General features: G+C 36.1%; 1 protein-coding gene across 3 annotated transcripts in view; it reads left to right on the forward strand.

Moving 5' to 3' along the window:
- The window catches only part of SLC35A3 (solute carrier family 35 member A3), a 52868-nt gene extending 36211 nt beyond the window's left edge, over positions 1-16657 (forward strand). For 2 of the 3 annotated variants that reach the window (XM_025364857.1, XM_025364854.1), the window contains exons 5-8: positions 3416-3584; positions 8491-8609; positions 10872-11005; positions 15590-16657. In XM_025364857.1, the coding sequence (XP_025220642.1) occupies positions 3416-3584; positions 8491-8609; positions 10872-11005; positions 15590-15680 (513 nt within the window). In that variant the 3' untranslated portion in view covers positions 15681-16657. The remainder of the gene's footprint in view (positions 1-3415; positions 3585-8490; positions 8610-10871; positions 11006-15589) is intronic. The other variant, XM_025364860.1, reaches the window with a different exon arrangement.
- The last annotated feature ends 4634 nt before the right edge of the window (positions 16658-21291 follow it).

Raw genomic sequence — 21291 nt, forward strand, 5'->3', positions numbered from 1 at the left:
GTTCATATCGTGAATAAATTTTTAATTTTTTTTTTTGAGATGGAGTCTCGCTTTGTCCTAGGTTGGAAGGCAGTGGTACAATCTCAGCTCAATGCAACCTCCACCTCCCGGGTTCAAGCGATTCTCCTGCCTCGGCCTTCCAAGTAGCTGGGATTACAGGTGCCTGCCACCACGCCTGGCTAATTTTTTGTGTTTTTTAGTAGAGATGGGCTTTCACTATGTTGGCCAGGCTGGTCTTGAACTCCTGACCTCGTGATCCACCCGCCTCGGCCTCCTAAAGTGCTGGGATTACAGGCATGAGCCAATGTGCCCAGGCTAATATTTTTAATATTTATTTTAAATGAGTATTACAAAAGTATAAGTGGCATATCAAATTCATATTTTCATAAATATTGCTTAGGGTAAGCTAAAGTAGGCATTGTTTCAAACAGTAAGGTATTTTAAATTAGAAAGTTATTAATAGTTCAGGTGGAACATGAGTTTGACAAAACCATGAAAATGATAGGCAAATAACTGAAGCTTCAGGAACACAGACCTATAGGATAAGGCTCAGAGTGATTAGTGTGACACATTGAACCTTTTGAAATGTACCTACAGTTCCAGACTCATTTCTGCTGCTGCATACTTCACACTCTGAATTGCTACAACTGAGCTGCTTGTAGGGGCTATTTTGCACAGCTGAGCATTTATCCATTCTTTCTCTTGTGCCTACAATGCCTTCTCCCCTTTCTTTGCCTGGCTAACTCCTACCTTTAAGACTCAGCTGAGGCATAACATCACAGGCATAACATTTATGCCTTCTTCTCTACCACCATAGTACTTTGTACATATCTTTTCCAAAGTACTTATATTATAGGTAAATGCTCATTTGTATGTCTGTTTACCCCTACAACTTAAATTCCTAGAAGGCAGCAGCTGTGTTTCACTGCTCCTTCCATTCATAGTGCCTGATTAGCAAGACTCAAAACACAGTTTAAGATCAGGAAAAACAAATGATATTTGTTTTTACATGATTAGTTGTCAACTGATTTTATAGCCTGTAAGTACAGATGACTCCTGGGAAATCTTCAAGGATGATATTGGAGTTAAATTAGGTGTTGAAAGGTAATAATTATAATGAAATTTGCATACTGAGTACTTATGTGCCAGGTGCCCCACTTGGTGGTTATCCTTTATAATCTCATGTTATACCCAACTGTTTAAGGTAGATATGTTATTCTTCCCAACTTACAAAGGAGTTATTGAGGCTCAGAGAGGTTAATGAAATTGCTTATGATCCCAATCTAGTAGTGGCAGAGCCAGAACCAAATCTTTTCACTATTTGTGTTTTAGTAGGTCGGAAACAGCAGAAAAAGTATTACATAAAAGGTATGTTAAAAAAAAATACAGATGTTGATCTGTGGATAAGCACAAGATAAGTTAAGGAGTGATAATAGTCTTCTTTGATTGGAACAAATAATTGACAAAGATATGGTGAGAGATGAAATTACAAAATACAGATTGGTCCTAGATTATATGTGGTCTTCAGTATTGAGCCAGGAGCTTAGGCTTGACTGCTTTTGGCTGTAAGGCCTCACTGGAGAGTTGGAAGGGAGAGAGGCATATCAGAGAACTCCTATAGGCATGCAGGGCAGATTGGTGGGAAGAAAGACTGAAGGAATGGAGAGGAATTAGAAAGCATGACAATGACCTAAACTGTCAGGTTAATGGGATTGAAATGTCCCACAGCAGTGATGTAAGAGTTGTTCCAAGGGAAGAATCAGTATGAGTGTTAGACTAATAAATATCATAGAGAATGGAGAGCAAGGAGATCAAGAAGCTTAAGTTTGAATAGTGGCATTTTTAATAGATACAAAGGTATCAAAAGGTATGTTTGCTTTGAAGAGGGATGGGTACATTTTAGTCACATTGGCTTTGAGAAGATAAGTTTCTGGATAGCAGCAACTGAAAATTTTGGACTTGAGCTCAGAAGAGATGCCAGTGCTTCTGTGAATCAGCTCTCCAGGGTAGAGGGGATTCCTATAAATATGCTGTAGCACTACACTGTCCAATAGGGTAGCCACAAGCTATATGTAGCTATTTAAATTTAATTAGTTAAAATTAAATAAAAATTTCAGTTCCTTGGTCACACTACCCACATTTCAAGTTCTCAGTAGCCACTTAAAGATAGTGATAACCCTATTGAGGGTGAAGATACAGAACATTTCCATCATCGAAAGGGTCTGTTGACTAGAATAAATATAAAGATTGGAGAAGAGAACACGGAAAAGAGCAGGTCATTTCAAGAGGTAAGGAATGAGTAGTCAGTAGTGTTAATTCTGTGGTGAAGGCAAGCTGAATAGAGAATGAACAATTTTATTATTAAAAATTAGTTACCATATTGATTGAAAAGTCTTTGGTAGCTATGAAAAGTACAGTTTCAGAAGGAAAAATGGCTTTAAGAAGTCCAGCTAGGTTGGATGTAGTGGCTCACACACACCCACAATCCTAGCACTTTGGGAGGCCAAGGCAGGCAGATTGCTTGAGCCCAGGAGTTTGAGACCATCCTGGGCAACATGGCAAAACCCTGTCTCTACAAAAAATACAGAAATTAACTGAGTGTGGTTGTGTGCAGCTGTAGTCCCAGCTACTGGGGAAGGTAAGGTGGATCACCTGAGCCCAGGGAGGTTGAGGCTGGAGTGAGCTGTTATCATGCACTGCACTCCAGTTGGGGTGACAGAGTGAGACCATGTCTCAAAAAAAGAAGTCCAACTAATAGAAGATCAAACTGAGGAGGGAAGAAATAGATGCAAAAGAAAATTTAACAGTAGTTATAGGATATCAATTGATTAGATTAAGGGTAACATCTAAGCCCGGGGATACCATCCCTGGTGCAATGATCCTGGAGTCCCTTCCAACACATTTCGTTTTCCAGTGTCTTGTACTCAGAGTTTTCCTTCACTGTCTGATGGACTATCTTTTCCTGACAGTGTTTGGGGTTCACCTCCCAACAGCTTCCCTTTATTATGCTTGATTTAGCACACCACTTTCCAGCTGATCTCTACTTTTGCTGATACAGCAGATGGGGATGTGAGATTCTCCTCCTTTCTTCTACCTATATTTGAGATGGTGCTTTTTAATAAATTAAACTTTAAGGAATTATCTCAAGGTAACATTGGTCTCTGTAAGAGATGAAATGTAAAATATTTATTATTTCTAAGGTACTTTTTGAAATTATAAGTTGTAATAGTAATATATTATCACTGTGAGGAAAAAAATCAAATGATTGTAAGGTTTTATGTTTAAAGCTCTCCTTTGCAATCCCAAAAATGATATTGGTTGCATTTTTAAGTTATGGTCTAAGAGTGGGCTCTCAATATGTTTATGTAAAATGTTATAGGAATTAAACTGCAATTTTACTTTTCTTCTTATTTAGTGGCCCTCAGATTCTCAGCTTGACTCTAAGGAACTGTCAGCTGGTTCTCAGTTTGTAGGACTCATGGCAGTTCTCACAGCATGTTTTTCAAGTGGCTTTGCTGGGGTTTACTTTGAGAAAATCTTAAAAGAAACAAAACAATCAGTTTGGATAAGGAATATTCAGCTTGGTAAGTTTTAAATGTTTTCTCATATTATTTTTAAAAGTGATTATATTGTTATATTTAAAGATGTCTATATATCTTTAAGTAAATGAGCCTTGCATAAAATCTGCTATTGATCCAAATATCTGGCAATGTTCTTGTCTTTTAAAACATTTTAGTTTAAATGAACACCTTTTATTTAAGAATATGAAAAACTTAGATCTGTGACATAAAGGTATACGTAGCCCATATCTGTCTTCACTATTTAGAGCCTTAGTAACTTTATCCTTGGTTGCCACTTCTTTCCCAGAAGGTTTTGCAAATAACTTACATATTTTATTCCTGGAAAGGATGATTAAGATAATTAAGGAAGTTTGAAATGATGATTTTTTTTGTCTCAGTTTTAAGATCTTTTTTTTTTTTTGAGATGGGATGTCCTTCTTTTTGCCCAGGCTGGAGTGCAATGGCACGATCGGAGCTCACTGCTCGGGTTCAAGTGATTTTCTTGCCTCCGCCTCCAGAGTAGCTGGGACTACAGGTGTCCACCACCACGCCTAGCTAATTTTTGTATTTTTAGTAGAGACGGAGTTTTACCATGTTGGCCAGGCTGGTCTTGAACTCCTGACCTCAGGTGATCCACCCAAAAGTGCTATAGTCCCAAAGCGCACTGGGACTATAGGCATGAGCCACCGTGCCTGGCCTCTGTTTTAAAATCTTATGTGCTGTTTTATTTTAAAATGTTATGTTTTAGCTCTTAAATACTGCAGCATTTTTCTAACTGAAGGTAAATAGTTTAAAAGAAAAAAATCTCTTATATTGAAGCCTTTGAACAAATATTTAAACTTCTTTTAGTATTGTAATATTTAAATCTCCCTACGAAGATTCCAGTATTTAGTATTCCTGGCATACATTCATTTTGGGTGATGTCATATAGAACTGCCCATGTGAAAAGCAGCTCATCTGAAAATCAACACATTCTATTTTAAGCTTTTGTCCTTGTGACTTTGAGGTTTACCTTTGAAACCACTATTTTTTTTTTCTCTGTCCATATACCATTTTATACATTAGGAAACTAAAGTGCAGAGAGGTTAAGTAACTTGCCCAAGCTCACATTACTGGTAAGTAATGCACTCAGTATTTGAATCCAGGTAGTGTGGCTCTGTTGCACCATGTCTATCTTGATCAGCAGTCATACAGGCCCCTCTAGGCCCTAAATTGTCTGTACTCCTAATGGCCTATATTTTATGTCAAATCTTCCAAATTTTATTACAGTTCATCCTTCCACCTGTTTTCAAGTAATGTAATAACAGATTGCACCTTCATTTTAATCACATAGGATTTCTTTAAGTTTCTCTGCAAAATTTGTAGAAATGTGTCTTTTTTTTTTTCATAAGAACATTCAAGGTAAATATTTTTAAAGCAAAATTTTATTAGCTTCTTTCGTTTGTCTAGAGAAAGTAAGCTCACAGGCATGAAAAGCGTTAAGCAGTTTAATTCAATCTTTCAGAAATAATGTGTCTATAGCAGAGGGGTTAAGAATACTTAGTTTTGAAATCAGACCACTCAAATCCTGGTTTCATCACTTACCACCTATGTGACCTTAGGGAAGTTACTTCTTTCTCTGCTTCACTTTCCTCATCTGCAAAATGTTCTAAATTTTACTACCTATCTCATATATTACTATGAGGATTAAATGAAATTACTACATGTGAAGTGTTTAGAATAAAGTGTCTAGGCCAGGTGTGGTGGCTCACACCTGTAATCCCAGCACTTTGGAAGGCTGAGGCTGGCGGATCACTTGAGGTCAGGAGTTCAAGACCAGCCTGGCCAACATGATGAGACCCCATTTCTACTAAAAATACAAAAATTAGCCAGGCATGGTGGTGGGCACCTGTAATCCCAGCTACTCTGGAGGCTGAGGCAGGACAATCGCTTGAACCTGGGAGGCAGAGGTTGCAGTGAGCCAAGAGTAAAGTGTCTTACGTATAGTGAGCACTAATAAATGTCAACTATTTATATAAAATACAATATCAGAGAAAAAGAAATAATCAAGGTTTGTGTGATTTGCCTAAACTTTTCTTGAATTGTAAGATAAAAATGGAAGACATATCAGAATTCATGGTTCTAATGTGCTTCATGGATTTCTTATTATTTGGTGACCTCATAAGTTCTAATGCTCATAGAAAAAAAATGGTAACAGGCTTAGCGTTTTTGAAAAGATACTTAAATAATTGCTTATCACAATTCAAAATTATAAGAACAAATTAAAACAATGTAATAGCATTTTTCAAACATCAAATTGTCAAAGATTAACATGATAAGATCCAATTTTAGCTAGAGAATAGAGAAGCAGGAACTCTATTACCTATTGTTCCTAGGAGTATAGATTGATATAACCATGTTGGATTTCAATTTGGGAATATTTGGTATATTTGCTAAAATTTTAAATATGTATAGGCTTTAATGTAAGAATTCCAAGTCTGGATAAGGATCTATCCTATAAGAGCACAAAGATAAGTAGTGTGAGCACCAGTAGTGTGAGCTTGGGCAAGTTATGTAACCTCTTTATGCTTTAGTTTCTTCATCTATAAAATAGACATCTACCTCATAGTGTTGTATATCAGTTAACATACAGGAAGCACTTAGAATAATTCCTGTTACATGCTGATACATACATATTTGCTATTATAATCCATACAAAGGAATATTATGCAACTGTTAGAATGCAGTAGACCTGTTCATGCTGACATGTATGACATGTATGTATCCTTCTATAATGTATACTTTTTTGGTAATTACGAAGTCTTACTTTCATAAATTAAAAAACTTTACTGGATGTGGTGGCTTGTGCTTCTAATCCCAGATACTTGGGAGGCTGAGATGGGAGGATTGCTTGAGAACCAGGAGTTTGAGATCTGAGCAACATAGTGAGACCCTGTTTCTTAAAAAATATATATATATGTGTAAGGCTGGATGCGGTGGCTCACGCCTGTAATCCCAGCACTTTGAGAGGCTGAGGCAGGTGGATTGTTTGAGCTTAGGAATTGGAGACCAGCCCGAGCAACACTACAAAACTCTGTACAGAAAACAGTAACAACAACAAAAAAAACCAAAAATTAGCCAGGTGTGGTAGCATGTGCCCGTGGTCCAAGCTACTTGGGAGGCTGAGGTGGGAGGATCGCGTGAGTCCAAGAAGTCAAGGCTGCAGTGAGTTGTGATTGTGCCTCTGCACTCCAGCCTGCTGAGTGAGAGAGTAAAATCCTGTCTCAAAATATACATATTATATATATATATATGTTATATATAAAACTCTTCTGATGGTATTTTTTACGTATGTGTGTATATATATACACACGTACATATTTTATATATATAATACCATCATATAAAATACTATCAGATGTGTTTTGGCAATTATATGCCAGCATTAATTTCATGTTTGAAATTAGACATTAAAAGGATAGAGCTGACTTAAATGGAATTTTAGAGCATTTCACATCCTTTTCACTTCCTTTCTATTGTGGAATACTTTGATTAGTTATGACTTCATTTTTAAAAATTGCTTTACCCTTGCACTCTTTAACTGCATATATTTCAAAGGCTACCCATAAAAAGCGGTCCCTGTCAGCATGAATTTCTTTATTTATAGCCTAGCAATGCTTCTGGGAGTCTCTTACTCCAATAGTCATGTGATAGACTATGCTTTTGAGGTGAGATTCAACATGAACAAGACAGTTTCTGCTCTTACCAAGTTGACTTTCTCTAACAGTGAAGCTTCAGTAACACAGAATCTAATGTTTTCTATGACTGTTTCTTAGCTGTGATTTTTTGGGTATTAATTATTAGTTATACTTTCAAAACAAAACTTTATTTATTTACTTTCTAGAGACAGTCTCGCTGTTTTGCTCAGACTGGAATGCAGTGGTAGAATCATAGCTCACTGTAACCTCAAACTTCTGGGCTCAAGTGATCGTCCCACCTCAGCCACCTGATTAGCTAGGACTACAGGCGTGCACCACCACACCTAGCTAATTTTAAAATTTTTTGGTAGAGATAGAGTCTTGCTTCATTGCCTGGGCGGGTCTTAAACTCCTGGGCTCAAATGATTCTCCTGCTTTGCCCTCCCATAGTGCTGGGATTTCAGGCGTGAGCCACTGTGCCCACTCTCGAAACTTCTTAATAAGGAAAAATGTTGTACTCCCTGCCTGAGCTTTTATATTTGTATGTACCAATGTGAATATATGAAAATCTAGATCTAGCAAGAGGAAGGTGGAAGAACAATGACATATTCCAAATGTGAGCAATTTGCACATATTTGAATGGGCTAGCCATGTAATCATCTAATTTGTGCATTGTATTATTTTAGTGCTCCAAAGTTGATAATGTCTGTTATTTTTTATATTCTGTCTTTGTCTTTTTACATTTGTATGTCTTTGTCTTATAGTCATAAACTAAGTATACTTTTGTTAAGTATACAAAACCAAGTAAAGATTTTTAAAAAAATCTAATTTTGGCTGGGCGTGTGCCTCACACCTGTAATCCTAGCACTCTGTGAGGCCGAGGCAGGTGGATCACGAGGTCAGGAGATCGAGACCATCCTGGCTAACACAGTGAAACCCCGTCTCTATTAAAAATACAAAACATTAGCCAGGTGTGGTGGCAAGCACCTGTAGTCCCAGCTATTCAGGAGGCTGAGGCAGGAGAATTGCTTAAACCTGGGAGGCGGAGGTTACAGTGAGCCGAGATCACACCACTGCACTCCAGCCTGGAACAGAGCAAGACTCCGTCTCAAAAAAAAAAAAAAAAAAAGAAAGTAATCTAATTTTATCAAAAAGAAAAAGTTAAGTATAAAATTATTTGGAATGTCAGTGGAAAAAATATTTCTCTTCAGAAAAACTAAATGATACATCATGTAGACTTTAATTTTTTTTAGGTTTCTTTGGAAGTATATTTGGATTAATGGGTGTATACATTTATGATGGAGAACTGGTATCAAAGAATGGATTTTTTCAGGGATATAACCGACTGACCTGGATAGTAGTTGTTCTTCAGGTAAAGCATTTAAAGTCTTAGATTTAATGCTAATAAACTCTATTTTAATATAGAGAATCAAAGTAGCTCCTGATATGCTGATGTGAGGGGAAAAGGGCACTACTGTTAGTGCTCTCGTATCTAGTTTATTCAAGGAAGTTAGAATAGAAGTGATCTTAACGCTGTAATGAAATCTTATTTTGAAAAGGGATCTTTAATGAACTTTGTGGTATTTAAATGTAACATAATGAAAATACGGGTTTAAGAATAAAAGAGCTGAAGGTTAAGGCAAATATAACTTTGGATTTTTCTATAAGTCTTATCATTGTATAGGAAGTCTGGGTCAGCCATTAAGACCCAAGAAGCAGATCTGGATATTTAATTGTGACAATTCATAGCCTCATATTGTAGTTACATATTGGAAAACGTCTGTCAAATTCAGTTTATATATAGCTTGGAATTGTTCAAGGGTTGAGTAATTAATTACATCTTTAAAAAATACATATGGAGAATTCTAGAGGATATAAAAATGAAGACACAAGTCACTATCCTTAGAGCCTCCTATTCTTCTAGAGATATTTGAAGCCTAAGAAGCAAGGCTCCAGGAAGGAAGGTGAAGGTGGCAAAGGATAGTTGTGTTTTTTTTATTTTTATTTTTTTGAGATGGAGTCTCGCTCTGTCGCCCGGGCTGGAGTGCAGTGGCCGGATCTCAGCTCACTGCAAGCTCCGCCTCCCGGGTTCACGCCATTCTCCTGCCTCAGCCTCCCGAGTAGCTGGGATTACAGGCACAGGCGCCCGCCAACTCACCCAGCTAGTTTTTTTTTTTTTGTATTTCTTAGTAGAGACGGGGTTTCACCGTGTTAGCCAGGATGGTCTCGATCTCCTGACCTCGTGATCCACCCACCTTGACCTCCCAAAGTGCTGGGATTACAGGCGTGAGCCACCGCGCCCAGCCGGATACTTCTATTTTTAAGATAGCAGAGGCCGGGCGCGGTGGCTCAAGCCTGTAATCCCAGCACTTTGGGAGGCCGAGATGGGCGGATCACGAGGTCAGGAGATCGAGACCATGCTGGCTAATACGGTGAAACCCCGTCTCTACTAAAAAATACAAAAAATTAGCCGGGCGAGGTGGCGGGCGCCTGTGGTCCCAGCTACTCGGGAGGCTGAGGCGGGAGAATGGCGTGAACCCAGGAGGCGGAGCTTGCAGTGAGCTGAGATCCGGCCACTGCACTCCAGCCTGGGCAACAGAGCGAGACTCCGTCTCAAAAAAAAAAAAAAAAAAAAATAAGATAGCAGAAAAGGAGACAAGGATAAGTGAAAATTTGAAAAAAATAATTAAAAGAAAATTTGAAGCGGAGATAGGGTGAATCAAGAGAGTTTATGTATGATGTATCTTATTCCAGCAAAGAGAAGAAGCCCCCTTCCCTTAAAAAGGGGCTGAAGATATGAGAAAAATAAAAAATGTTTGGTATAACTGGCATGAAGGATTCAATAGGGAGTAAACAGATGAATGACAACATTGCCAAAAAATATTGGGACTGAAACATTAATTTGTAGTAAGCTCAACTGGCATAATTTATGACTTTCTCTAAATAAAGCTTCCATCATAGAAGAGGTGTTTTGAAAGTTGTTATAGTAGGTAACCCAGATTTGGAAAATGATAAGTAGTCTTTGGCAGAAAGCAGAACTGTGTAGTATAGTAAAACCTCATTATTAAAGTAGCTACAATTGGGAATTTGAGAGGGATTGGGTAGAAAGTTCTTTCTACAGTCTTAAAGAAAGAGCACAATTAAAATTGTGCCTTAGAAAACTTAATCTGACAGTAATAAAAGGTGGAATTCAACGGGGAGAAACTATAGGAAAAAAGTCAAATTAAGAGGCTATTGAAAGGCTGTAAAATGACTCTGATTACTAATTTTACTCAAAAGTAAAAATATTTCACTATTTAAAGTGACCAGTCCTCTCACATTTGTCCAAACAAGTGATGTTTAATTACTAAATTGGATAATGATAGACATTTTATTTGCAATATGGTCAAACTCCATTATAACAAACTGCAGATTATCCTGGTAGTTACTTTTATTAAATGCCTTTTGAAATAAGAGGGCTATTGAACAAAACCTGTAAGTCTATTTGTTGTGAGAGATGTTTAAAATCAATCCCTTACTATAATGGGATTGAATTTATAGGACAAAAGCTTAAAGCTTTATTAAATATTGAAATTGTTTTGAAATGCAGTTTTATATGTGTGTTTTAAAAAATATTTTTTTAAAACTTCTGCAGGCACTTGGAGGCCTTGTAATAGCTGCTGTTATTAAGTATGCAGATAATATTTTAAAAGGATTTGCAACCTCTTTATCGATAATATTATCAACATTGATCTCCTATTTTTGGCTTCAAGATTTTGTGCCAACCAGGTAAAATATTCTTTTCTATTTTTTTAATCCCCAAAAGTATATAGAAAAATTAGAATTCTCCGTAAGGTGATCTGATAAATTTGAAGAAGCATTGAAATACAATTTTAAAAATTTATTTAACTATGTTTTAAAAATATTTCAAATTAAAGTCATGAAATAAAGTCTTCTTCTGAAAAGTTTTTTATACAAATTTGGCTGGCCAGAATTTTCCCAATAAATAGATGTGAATATTTTCCCTGCAAAGTAAAAAAAAGTGATATAAAAAAGTTAATAAGTCATATAAAGTCATAAAAATAAGTCATGTAATGACATTTTTAAAATACGGAATTTACATGACTTCCTTGAAGAAGACAGTTTATATAGAGAATGTGGCTCATGAGGAAACTCAATTAGGTGGTAGCAGGAAGAGCAGACTGGAAAGGAATTGCAGGAGGAGTTATAAGTGAGGAAGGAGACCCAGGACTCTGTAGTTTTATGGATGCTAAGGGAGGAGATAGCATCAGGAAAAATTGAGTGTAGTGAATATCCATTACAGATAGCATTGAAAATTCTAGTATTTTGTTTAATTTATAACCCCAGACTAGTGGGAAGTTTTAATTGTTTCCAGGACACCACTCTTGGTTTTCCTCCAACTTTACTCTTCTCCTGATTTTCTCAACCTCTAAACTTTGGAATCTCCCAAGGATCTTTTATTTATTTATTACTTTATTATTTATATGTTTATATTTTTGAGACAGGGTCTCAGTTTGTCACCCAGATTGCAGTGTAGTGGCATGGTCATAGCTCACTGCAGCTTCAAACCCCTGGGCTCAAGCAATCCTCCTGCCTCAGCCTCCTGGGTAGCTGGGACTACAGATGTGCTTTGTTGCCCAGGCTGATCTTGAACTTCTTACCTTAAGCAATCTTCCCACCTCTGCCTCTCAGAGTGGTGGGATTATAGTTATATGCCACTGCGCCGAACTCATTTGTGTTTTTGAGAATGAAATAGGATTATGGATGGAATTTGGCACTATAAAAATATAATATCCTTTTTATATTTTTATATTGAACATTGATGGTTTTAATTCTTTTCTAGCAATCTAGACAATAGGTCTGGAACATACATGTTGAGATTTGTAGTTCTTATGAGATAAAAATTTAAAAGCATTTCTGTTTTCAGCTTTGTATGGAAATGAATCACTTAGCTAGTGAGACTTAGACTAACAATGAACACTTATATCTTAATTTTGTAACCTTAATCGTATTCCCTGTTCATAAGATGAGGAAATAATATGCTTTAATGTACTTTGAGAATGTTTGCACCTTGCAGATTTTTAGATTTTACTTTAAAAATCATACCTTTTTTTTTTTTTTTTTAAAAGAACCTTATGTAAGGCTGAGGTAATTAAATCTTTGAATTATGCAGAGAATAAACAAATAAATGAACAAGTAAGCCAACAGAGGGACAAAAGAGTAGTAGTTTGGCAATGAGATATATGCCTGCCTGTAAATTCATGTTTCTGAGGAAGTATATAAGGTTTGTTGGGTTGAAGATAGAAAGAGAAAAGACAATGATACTGCCATTATTGAATGAATGAACGAACGAATGAATGGACGAACGAATGAATGAATGAATGAATGAATGAATATTTTGAGAATATGCTCAGGACACTCAGCCAGATGGAGAAGATGGATTCTTTTTCCTAAAATAGGTAACTAAGCCCTCTGTCTTTATGCATCTTACCTTTGTGGATAATACATTTTCAGTAATAAATCTAGTGACATTTTCTCAATCTTCATTCAATTCTATCCTAAATGTAATAATATATTTGCCTTTAGCCTCATTCCACCTCCTGAAACTGGGTTGTTTGTTTGGCTTCTCTGAAATGGTATGCCTATACTTGCCTTTCTGATTGTCCCTTTGGTAGCTTGTCAATCCTTGCTCCCTCTCTCGGCCATCTCATCCACTGCCATGTCATATCTGTCTTCTCTAGGAAGATAAGTTCAAATTTCACCTAAACTCTAGATCCCTTTATTCTATTGACTGTTAGACATCTCCATTGATACAATATCACTATTACCCACTTCCCTAAATTATTTTTCTTGTGCTTGTTATTTTGCTTAGTGGTGTTACCATTCTTCCATTTAGGGTTGCTTATTCTTTTATCAAAAGTTTATTAAGTGTCTACTATGTGCGTGCTGGCCACCGTGCTAGCTCCTGGAAAAGGAGTGCATGAATGAGACACAATTTGTTGTCTTCAAGGTCATCAAGGTTTGGTGACCATCAAGTGATTGCAAAGACAGATGTGAATAAATGAATTATAACAGTATGATCAATGCAACAATGGAAGTATACATATAATAATTCTGTTAGAGGGGGCTCAGATCCTTGAAGTAATCATTACATTCTGATAGTTTTTTCCTAATATATATATTTTTTTCTGGGACAATTTTCTCTCTCAGAACCATCTAAAAATTGCTGGCTTGAGAAACAGGTGTTTCCTGACATTATTAGGTATTCAAGTAGATCCTGCTAAAGATATTATAGAAAGGATTCCTGCAGTGGATACAAAGGTAGACCATAGAATCTTTCAGTTGACATGAACTTTCAGTCCATGCCATTCCAAAGTTCCAGAAAGCTAAGAATAGTTCATAATGACTAATGAAGACAGTGTCTAGTAATTAATAATTACCAAATATTAATGTGGTAGCAATTTCTTCAAGATACATTATAGGATGTTTTATGTTATCCTAATAACTTTATATGTATAACTGCAAGTCTTTTGAAGAGTTAACCATTTGCATCAAGTCAAATCTAGTTATTAATCATAACAGATAATTACTGAGCTCCCTGTATATGCTAGGCACTGTGGTACCACAGTGAATGAAGAGCACGTGGTTGAGCAGGGGAGTGGACTTATGCATCATTTAATGGCAGTGTGGTAAGTGTTATGCTAGGGGAGTTCTGCCTAGGGGAGTGAGTCTTGGAGACATTAGACCTGAATTATGAATAAGGATTTTCTAAGAAGCAAAGAAACTGTGGACAGAAGGAATAGTATCTCTAAAGACACTGTCAAGAAGGTGTATGTTGTGTTCACTGAGTGGAGTGGCTGAATTATAGATTGGGTGGCATGAAGTGGGGAGGATGAGTTTGGGGGGACCATATTATGAAGGGCCTTTTAATAATGATTAGTAATTATTTTTCATTTACAGACAATTGAAAAAAAAACCAGGAGCATGGCTTTGGACTATTAGTAGAAACTTTAAATCCAAAACTAGCTTATGTCTCTATAATAGCATTTAAAAAAATGTACACATTAAAAGTTAAGATTGCACTTTGGGAGGCTGAGGCAGGCAGATCACTTGAGGTCAGGAGTTCGAGACCAGCCTGGCCAACATGGTGAAACCCTGTCTCTACTAAAAATACAAAAAATTAGCGGCGGGTGGTGGTGCACAGCGGTAATCCCAGCTACTTGGGAGGCTGAGGCAGGAGAATTGCTTGAACCTGGAAGGCAGAGGTTGCAGTGAGCCGAGATCACACAACCGCACTCCAACCTGGGTGACAGAAGAGGCTCCATCTCAAAAAAATAAATAAAAGTTAAGATTCAGGCCGGTCACAGTGGCTCATGCCTGTAATCACAGCATGTTGGGAGTCTGAGGCAGATCACTTGAGCCCAGGAGTTCAAGATCAGCTTGGGTAACAAAGTGAAACCTCGGCTCTACAAAAAATAGAAAAGTTAGCCAGGTGTGGTGGTTTGCACCTGTAGTCCCAGCTACTTAGGAGACTGAGCTGAGAGGATTGCTTGAACCCTGGAGGTCGAGGCTGCAGTGAGCCATGATGACAGCACTGCACTCCAGAGCCTGAGTGACAGAGTGAGACCCTGTCTTTAAAAAAAAAAAAAAAAAAGTTAATATTTGTAGTCTAGTCTAGTTCACATATCCAGTCTTCATTTCCAATGTATCGTAAGGTAGACTGTATCTATAGATACATAGGATAAAGAGGAAACCAAGAACTCCCTGTATTTAATGTAATTCCTTTTGTAAAGCATCCTATAAAAATTGGTCCTGAGTTTTGCTTATTACTATCTTGGATTTTAAACTAAACTTTACCTTGGTTTAACATGACAGAATAAAATTTTCCTTTCATATGTTCAACTGAAGAATTAAGACCTTTTGTTATTGAATGTATTGCATACAAAATCCCTATTAAGGTGAAATACAGAAGTTAAAATATCTTTGTTTTAGAAGACAGTATAGTGCAGTGGACGAGAGTACAGGCTGTAGAGTTAAACATACCTGAGTTTGAATCCTCTTGAAGTTATGGGGCTTTAGACAAGTTCTTTAAATTCTTTAAAACTGTTTCCTCATGTGTAAAAAGTGAATACTAGTACATCTTCATAGAGTTGCTGTGAGAACTCAATGAAAGAATGCATATAAAGCACTTAGCCAGATACCTGGAATGTAGTAGGTACTCAAGATTTGTTAGCTGTGTTACTGGAACATTTTTCCCCAAATTATAATTATTTTTATAGTAAAGAAATAGAAGGAACTTATTCTGCTTTTAATCTGATTTTCTCTTTTTTATTTTGTCTTCGTCTTATTCAGTGTCTTTTTCCTTGGAGCCATCCTTGTAATAACAGCTACTTTTTTATATGGTTATGATCCCAAACCTGCAGGAAATCCCACTAAAGCATAGTTGTATACTATCTTTAACTGGTTTTTCACGATGGTGCACTAGGAATCTCGACATTAATCTTGCACAGAGGACTTCTACAGAGTCTGTGAAGATATCATCATGCTGAATCTGATCATACTGTTTTTTTAAAAGTTTAAGGATAAAATATGTGTATATGTAACAAAACACATTGCATCTAGAAATCAAAACTTGAAAGTATTTCCAGGGATTAGAATTAGAAGGAATATTAGAGAAAACTTGAAATCTGAGTTTAAAAAGATTTTACCTTTTTGATTGCTGCAGAAATGTCCTATGCACTCTTTGCAAGAGCACACAACAAATGTCAGATATCAATTTTTGCAAATTAGATTTAATGTTATTAAGTGTTTTTATCTTACTCTTTCTGTACAGATATATCAAATCACATGAAATATTTAAAGTTTGAAAATTATAATTACCTATAAAGCTGTGAAAAAATAGAAATATAATTTGAAAAAACATTTCACTTATCAGAGATTTTTATATTTATACAAAATATGACTAAATGAAGGATGGCTAAATGTTTTTTGTTCAATTACATAAAAATTAATAAAGTAATATTCTGGGTCTGATTTGTCAGAGAATAAATATCATATCTAAATTTAATGTAGAGATACATACTATTTCTCCATATGAATTTTAAGATATTTTAGTGCTTCAAGACTGCTGAAAGCAATCCAGTTGCTCCTGTGCTAGCCAGAGAATTTTATAGTAATGGGAGGTTAGCCCCTAATCTCTTCATTGCATTTCATTTCTGTAAATCAGATTAAATCCTTAATATTATTTTAAATTAAAATTTGTAATTGCCATTAAATTTTCAAAATGTAATTTAAAAGGATTAAATACTCATTTAATAATTTGAAATAATTATTGTATCATATCCACATTTGGAGAGTTTTGAATTATCAAGCATATACTGTATATAGTTAGAAAGTTATTAAATGAACATTTTACTCATTGATCTGTAAAAACTTCTTTACTCTACAACTGTTGACAAAAAGAACATTCAAACAAATAATAGTACAGATGTCAGTGACTGAGACCAAAATGACTTTTCTTGGAGACATTCCAGATTGCCATATTACATTATTTTAAACAGCGCTATAACTTTAAATCCAAAGCTGCTCGGAAGAATTTTTCAGGTCTCTCATAAGCCTGTTCTTCCCTGATCACACGAGTGGGAGAGGTAGCCAAATTTTGAATTCCCCTTCTGTGTTCCCACAAGAGCTGCTGAGAAGGCCGGGTGCAGTGACTCACGCCTGTAATCCCAGCACTTTGGGAGGCCGAGGCAGGTGGATCACAAGGTCAAAAGATTGAGACTAACCTGACCAACATGGTGAAACCCCGTCTCTACCAAAAATACAAAAATTAGCTGGGCATGGTGGTACGTGCCTGTAATCCCAGCTACTCGGGAGGCTGAGGCAGGAGAATCGCTTGAACCCGGGAGGCAGAGGTTGCAGTAAGCGGAGATTGTGCCACTGGCACTCCAACTTGGGTGACAGAGTGAGACTCTGTCTCAAAAAAAAAAAAAAAAAAAAAAAAGCTACTGAGAAGGAGCCACCATTTTGCTTTAAAATAGTGGGGTTTTTTCCCTTTTTAATGAACACTGGAGCTGAGGATGCAGATTACATGAGTTATTTAATAAGTTGGTTAAAGGGAGAGAGAATATATTATAAATGGTAAGATGATTTGGTGAGCAAAAATGCTTTCTATAATTTGAATATGGGTTTAATTTAATTATTAACTATAGACAGAATTACTGAGTATAAGAAGTATTTTACTGGCTGGGCGCTGTGGCTCACGCCTGTAATCTCAGCAATTTGGGAGGCCGAGGTGGGTGGATCACAAGGTCAGGAATTCGAGAGCAGCCTGGCCAGCATGGTGAAACCCCGTCTCTACCAATAATACAAAAATTAGCTGGGCATGGTGGTGCACGCCTGTAGTCCTAGCTACTCAGGAGGCTGAGGCAGGAGAATTTCTTGAACACACCAGTTGGAAGTTGCAGTGAGCCAAGATCGCTCCACTGCACTCCAGCCTGGATGACAGCAAGACTGTCTCACAAAAAAAAAAAAAAAAAAAAAAAATAATTAATTAAATTTAAATATATATATATGTTTACATACACACACACCCACAGTATGAATGAAAAAAGTAAAATACTTTTTTTTTTTTTTGAGACAGAGTCTCACTTTGTCGCCAGGCTAGAGTGCTGTGGCCCGATCTCGGCTCACGGCAACCTCCCACTCCCTGGTTCAAGGGATTCTCCTGCCTCAGCCCCTGAGTAGCTGGAATTACAGACGTGAGACACTGTGCCCGGCCTACACTGTATATATTTTTAAAGACTGTTCTAATAGATATAAAAACTGTAAAAAATAAGTATTTTTATATAGCTCTCATGGATTTTATTAAACAGAATTTGACTCAAAAATACTATGTTACAAACTGTTGGGTACACTTGCCTAACGTGAACTGGCAGTGTTACCTTGCTTTTGCAGTAATAATCTACAGATTGCAGGGCTCATCAATTCCATCCAAAGTTTAAAAGCATTTAAAATTACCAAATCTTTAAAATCACTTTGGTGGTGATTCCAAATTGGTACCAAGCAAACTTTGTGGATTCCCAACATGATTTTCAGTAACCACCCTTTAGAATTTGCTTAATAAGTTCACCACATTTTGAACATGGTAGTTTTAGATTGCAATAATATTCAGACTTACATTATTACTTACTGCTACGTAAAATCTAAATCCTGCAAATGCACAGAATTCAAGATGAAATATGATTTATGTTTAACGCACATTGAAGTATTGGTTGGGTACATTGAAGTATTGGTTGGGTATTAATGCAGTGTGCATTCACATTTAATCAGGTTTAGTCTGTTTCTATTTTAATAATTTAAAAAACTTATACAAGTAAATTAGATATTAGACATGTTAGTTACAGTGGTAACACATTTTTAGGTGTCAAAACGCAATTTTCAAAATTTCTAATGAAAGTTATAAAAATGTAAACAAGAATTGTAAAAATGGACAAAGTAGTCAAGTATATTTTCAAAGCACGATTTTATTGGGCAGGCATAATTTATATTTTGCTTTTCTAGTGGGTTTGAAAATGTTTATTAGAGACTGGGCTATGTGGTTTATAATTTTTAATTCATAAAAAAGTAATCATACATGAGAAGGTAGACCTATGCCCTAGGATCATGTCACATATACAGATAATGCCATTTCCTTATGTGTGTAATGTGTATTTTGATGACCTCCACAGGCCTTACTGTATCAAGCTTTTATAATGATGACTCCCATCATTATTTAAATTCCTATACTTTTTATTTGTTATCACGCAACTACTTTGTTCAATGTGAAAATGTGCTAACTCATGGGAGAAGAGTGCCAATCGATAGTTCTTTTAAAAATTAAGAATATGGTATTTGGGAAGAAAAGTTTGAAATGCAACAGACGGATATTTCAACACGGCAGTATTATATTATCAATTCTTTAATAAGTGATTTTAGAGATGTTATAGGCTACTTTTATGGTGGAATATATAGTTTAGAGATGCAAAACTTAAATGTTTACATCAATTTATATTGAATGTCATAATTTCATGGAAGGAAAGGTAGCTTAATATTTAGATTCTAAGGAGATATAATCTGAAAGGAAACTGGTTATGTTCTCTACAGTTACTGTAATACTGATTATTCTTACATATCAAATTATTGAACTTTTAAAATTTCATTGTACAGTCATTAAACTGAGTTGGGTTTTTTCTTAAAGGGTTTAGCATTGCTCATTTGATTTACACATTCACATTATAATATTTAATTATCATGGGTGAATACGTTACATAAAAAAGGTTTATAAAAGTTATTTATGCTATATTGAAAGTCATCTTATGAATCTCCAGGTTATTTAAAGTAGTTACAGGAGCAGAGAACAAGCACCTTTATCAAAATCTGGTCCTATGTGCCTTGCTTTACCAAGTACCTGATTTTTCTGGAGGGTGTTCCTGTAATTCACAACTTTAGACACATGGGCAAAATTAGGATGTTTTAAGAATAAATACATTTCTATTTTTTTGGTTGCTTCAACATTAGCTCTTTAAATTCATTAACAAAATTAAAATAGGTATATTACAAAAGCATAAACATTTGTGAACAGTGCTTACTTAAATAAATTGTGATACTATTGCTCCATCACTGAGCTTTTTGAAACTTTAACAATTGTATAAAACTGTCAGTTTGTTTCATTTGTAATTACAAAATATAATTTACTGTAATTTAAAAACTTTTTAAAATAATTTGGATCCTGACTTTGTCTATATCTGTATTTCATTTGTTTAGAAAGATTCTTTTGGGTTTGAGAATGTAATTTGTATATTTAAATTTTTTATGGACATAATTGAAAGGAATGTATAAACTGGTCTTTTGTTAAATGGCTTTTTAATTGATAAACATCTCTTGTCATTTTTGGTATCCAGCTATTATCTATTTAATAGATTTATTGAAATAGATTATTTTCATAAAGAACTCTATACAAATCTTTTTCTATATTTCCTTATTTTCCTATTTACCTGTGTCTGTGACCTAACCTATGAATTTGTCTTCTCTCTTTATATATCAGAAATGAGTTGCTGATCTTTTTCTCTAGCTCTGTAGTACCTCTATCACTATCACATGTGATCTTTCATCCTTTTCTCTAGCCCATACTGTAGCATGAAAGACTGGGTTGGCCAAGTGCAGTGGCTCCTTCCTGTAATCCTGACACTTTAGGAAGCCAAGGCAGAAGAATCGCTTGAGTCCATGAATTTGAGGCCAGCCTGGGCAACATAGGGAGACCTTGTTTCTACAAAAAATCTTAAAAATAAAAGTAGCCAGGTATGTTGGCATGCACCTGTGGGGCCAGCTTCTCAGGAGGCTGAGGCAGAAGGATTGCTTGAGCCCAGCAAGTTGATGCTGCAGTAAACCATGATGACACTACTGGACTCTCGCCTGAGTGACAGTGAGACTGTCTCAAAAAACAAAAACTGAAACAACAAAAAAATATTGGGTTTATTTAAACTAGTTAGAATTTATGTTAATAACAGCCTAACATTTTTTGTTTTAAATATCTCTAGGCTAGCCTCAAGGTTAAGTAATTATAGAAGTTTGGTATATATTTTCTTCATAATTTGGATATAATTGCTTCAATTGTGACCGTCAATGGAATGCATGGAGATAAATTGTGATAATATACAAGATTTTAGTCCTGTCTCTACTGCTGAAGTAACCTTACACAAAATACTTTGTAAAAAATCACTAAAGTGCCAGCATTTTAAAAATGTTTATTTTTCTTTGGTAACCTCTCATGAAAAGCACTAACTAAAAATGTTTAATAGGCCGAGACGGGTGGATCACGAGGTCGGGAGATCGAGACCATCCTGGCTAACACGATGAAACCCCGTCTCCACTAAAAAAATACAAAAAACTAGCCGGGCGAGGTGGCGGGCGCCTGTAGTCCCAGCTACTCAGGAGGCTGAGGCAGGAGAATGGCGTGAACCCGGGAGGCGGAGCTTGCAGTGAGCTGAGATCCGGCCACTGCACTCCAGCCTGGG

The sequence above is a fragment of the Theropithecus gelada genome, chromosome 1 (assembly GCF_003255815.1).
Source record: "Theropithecus gelada isolate Dixy chromosome 1, Tgel_1.0, whole genome shotgun sequence".
In the NCBI taxonomy this organism is placed as follows: domain Eukaryota; kingdom Metazoa; phylum Chordata; class Mammalia; order Primates; family Cercopithecidae; genus Theropithecus; species Theropithecus gelada.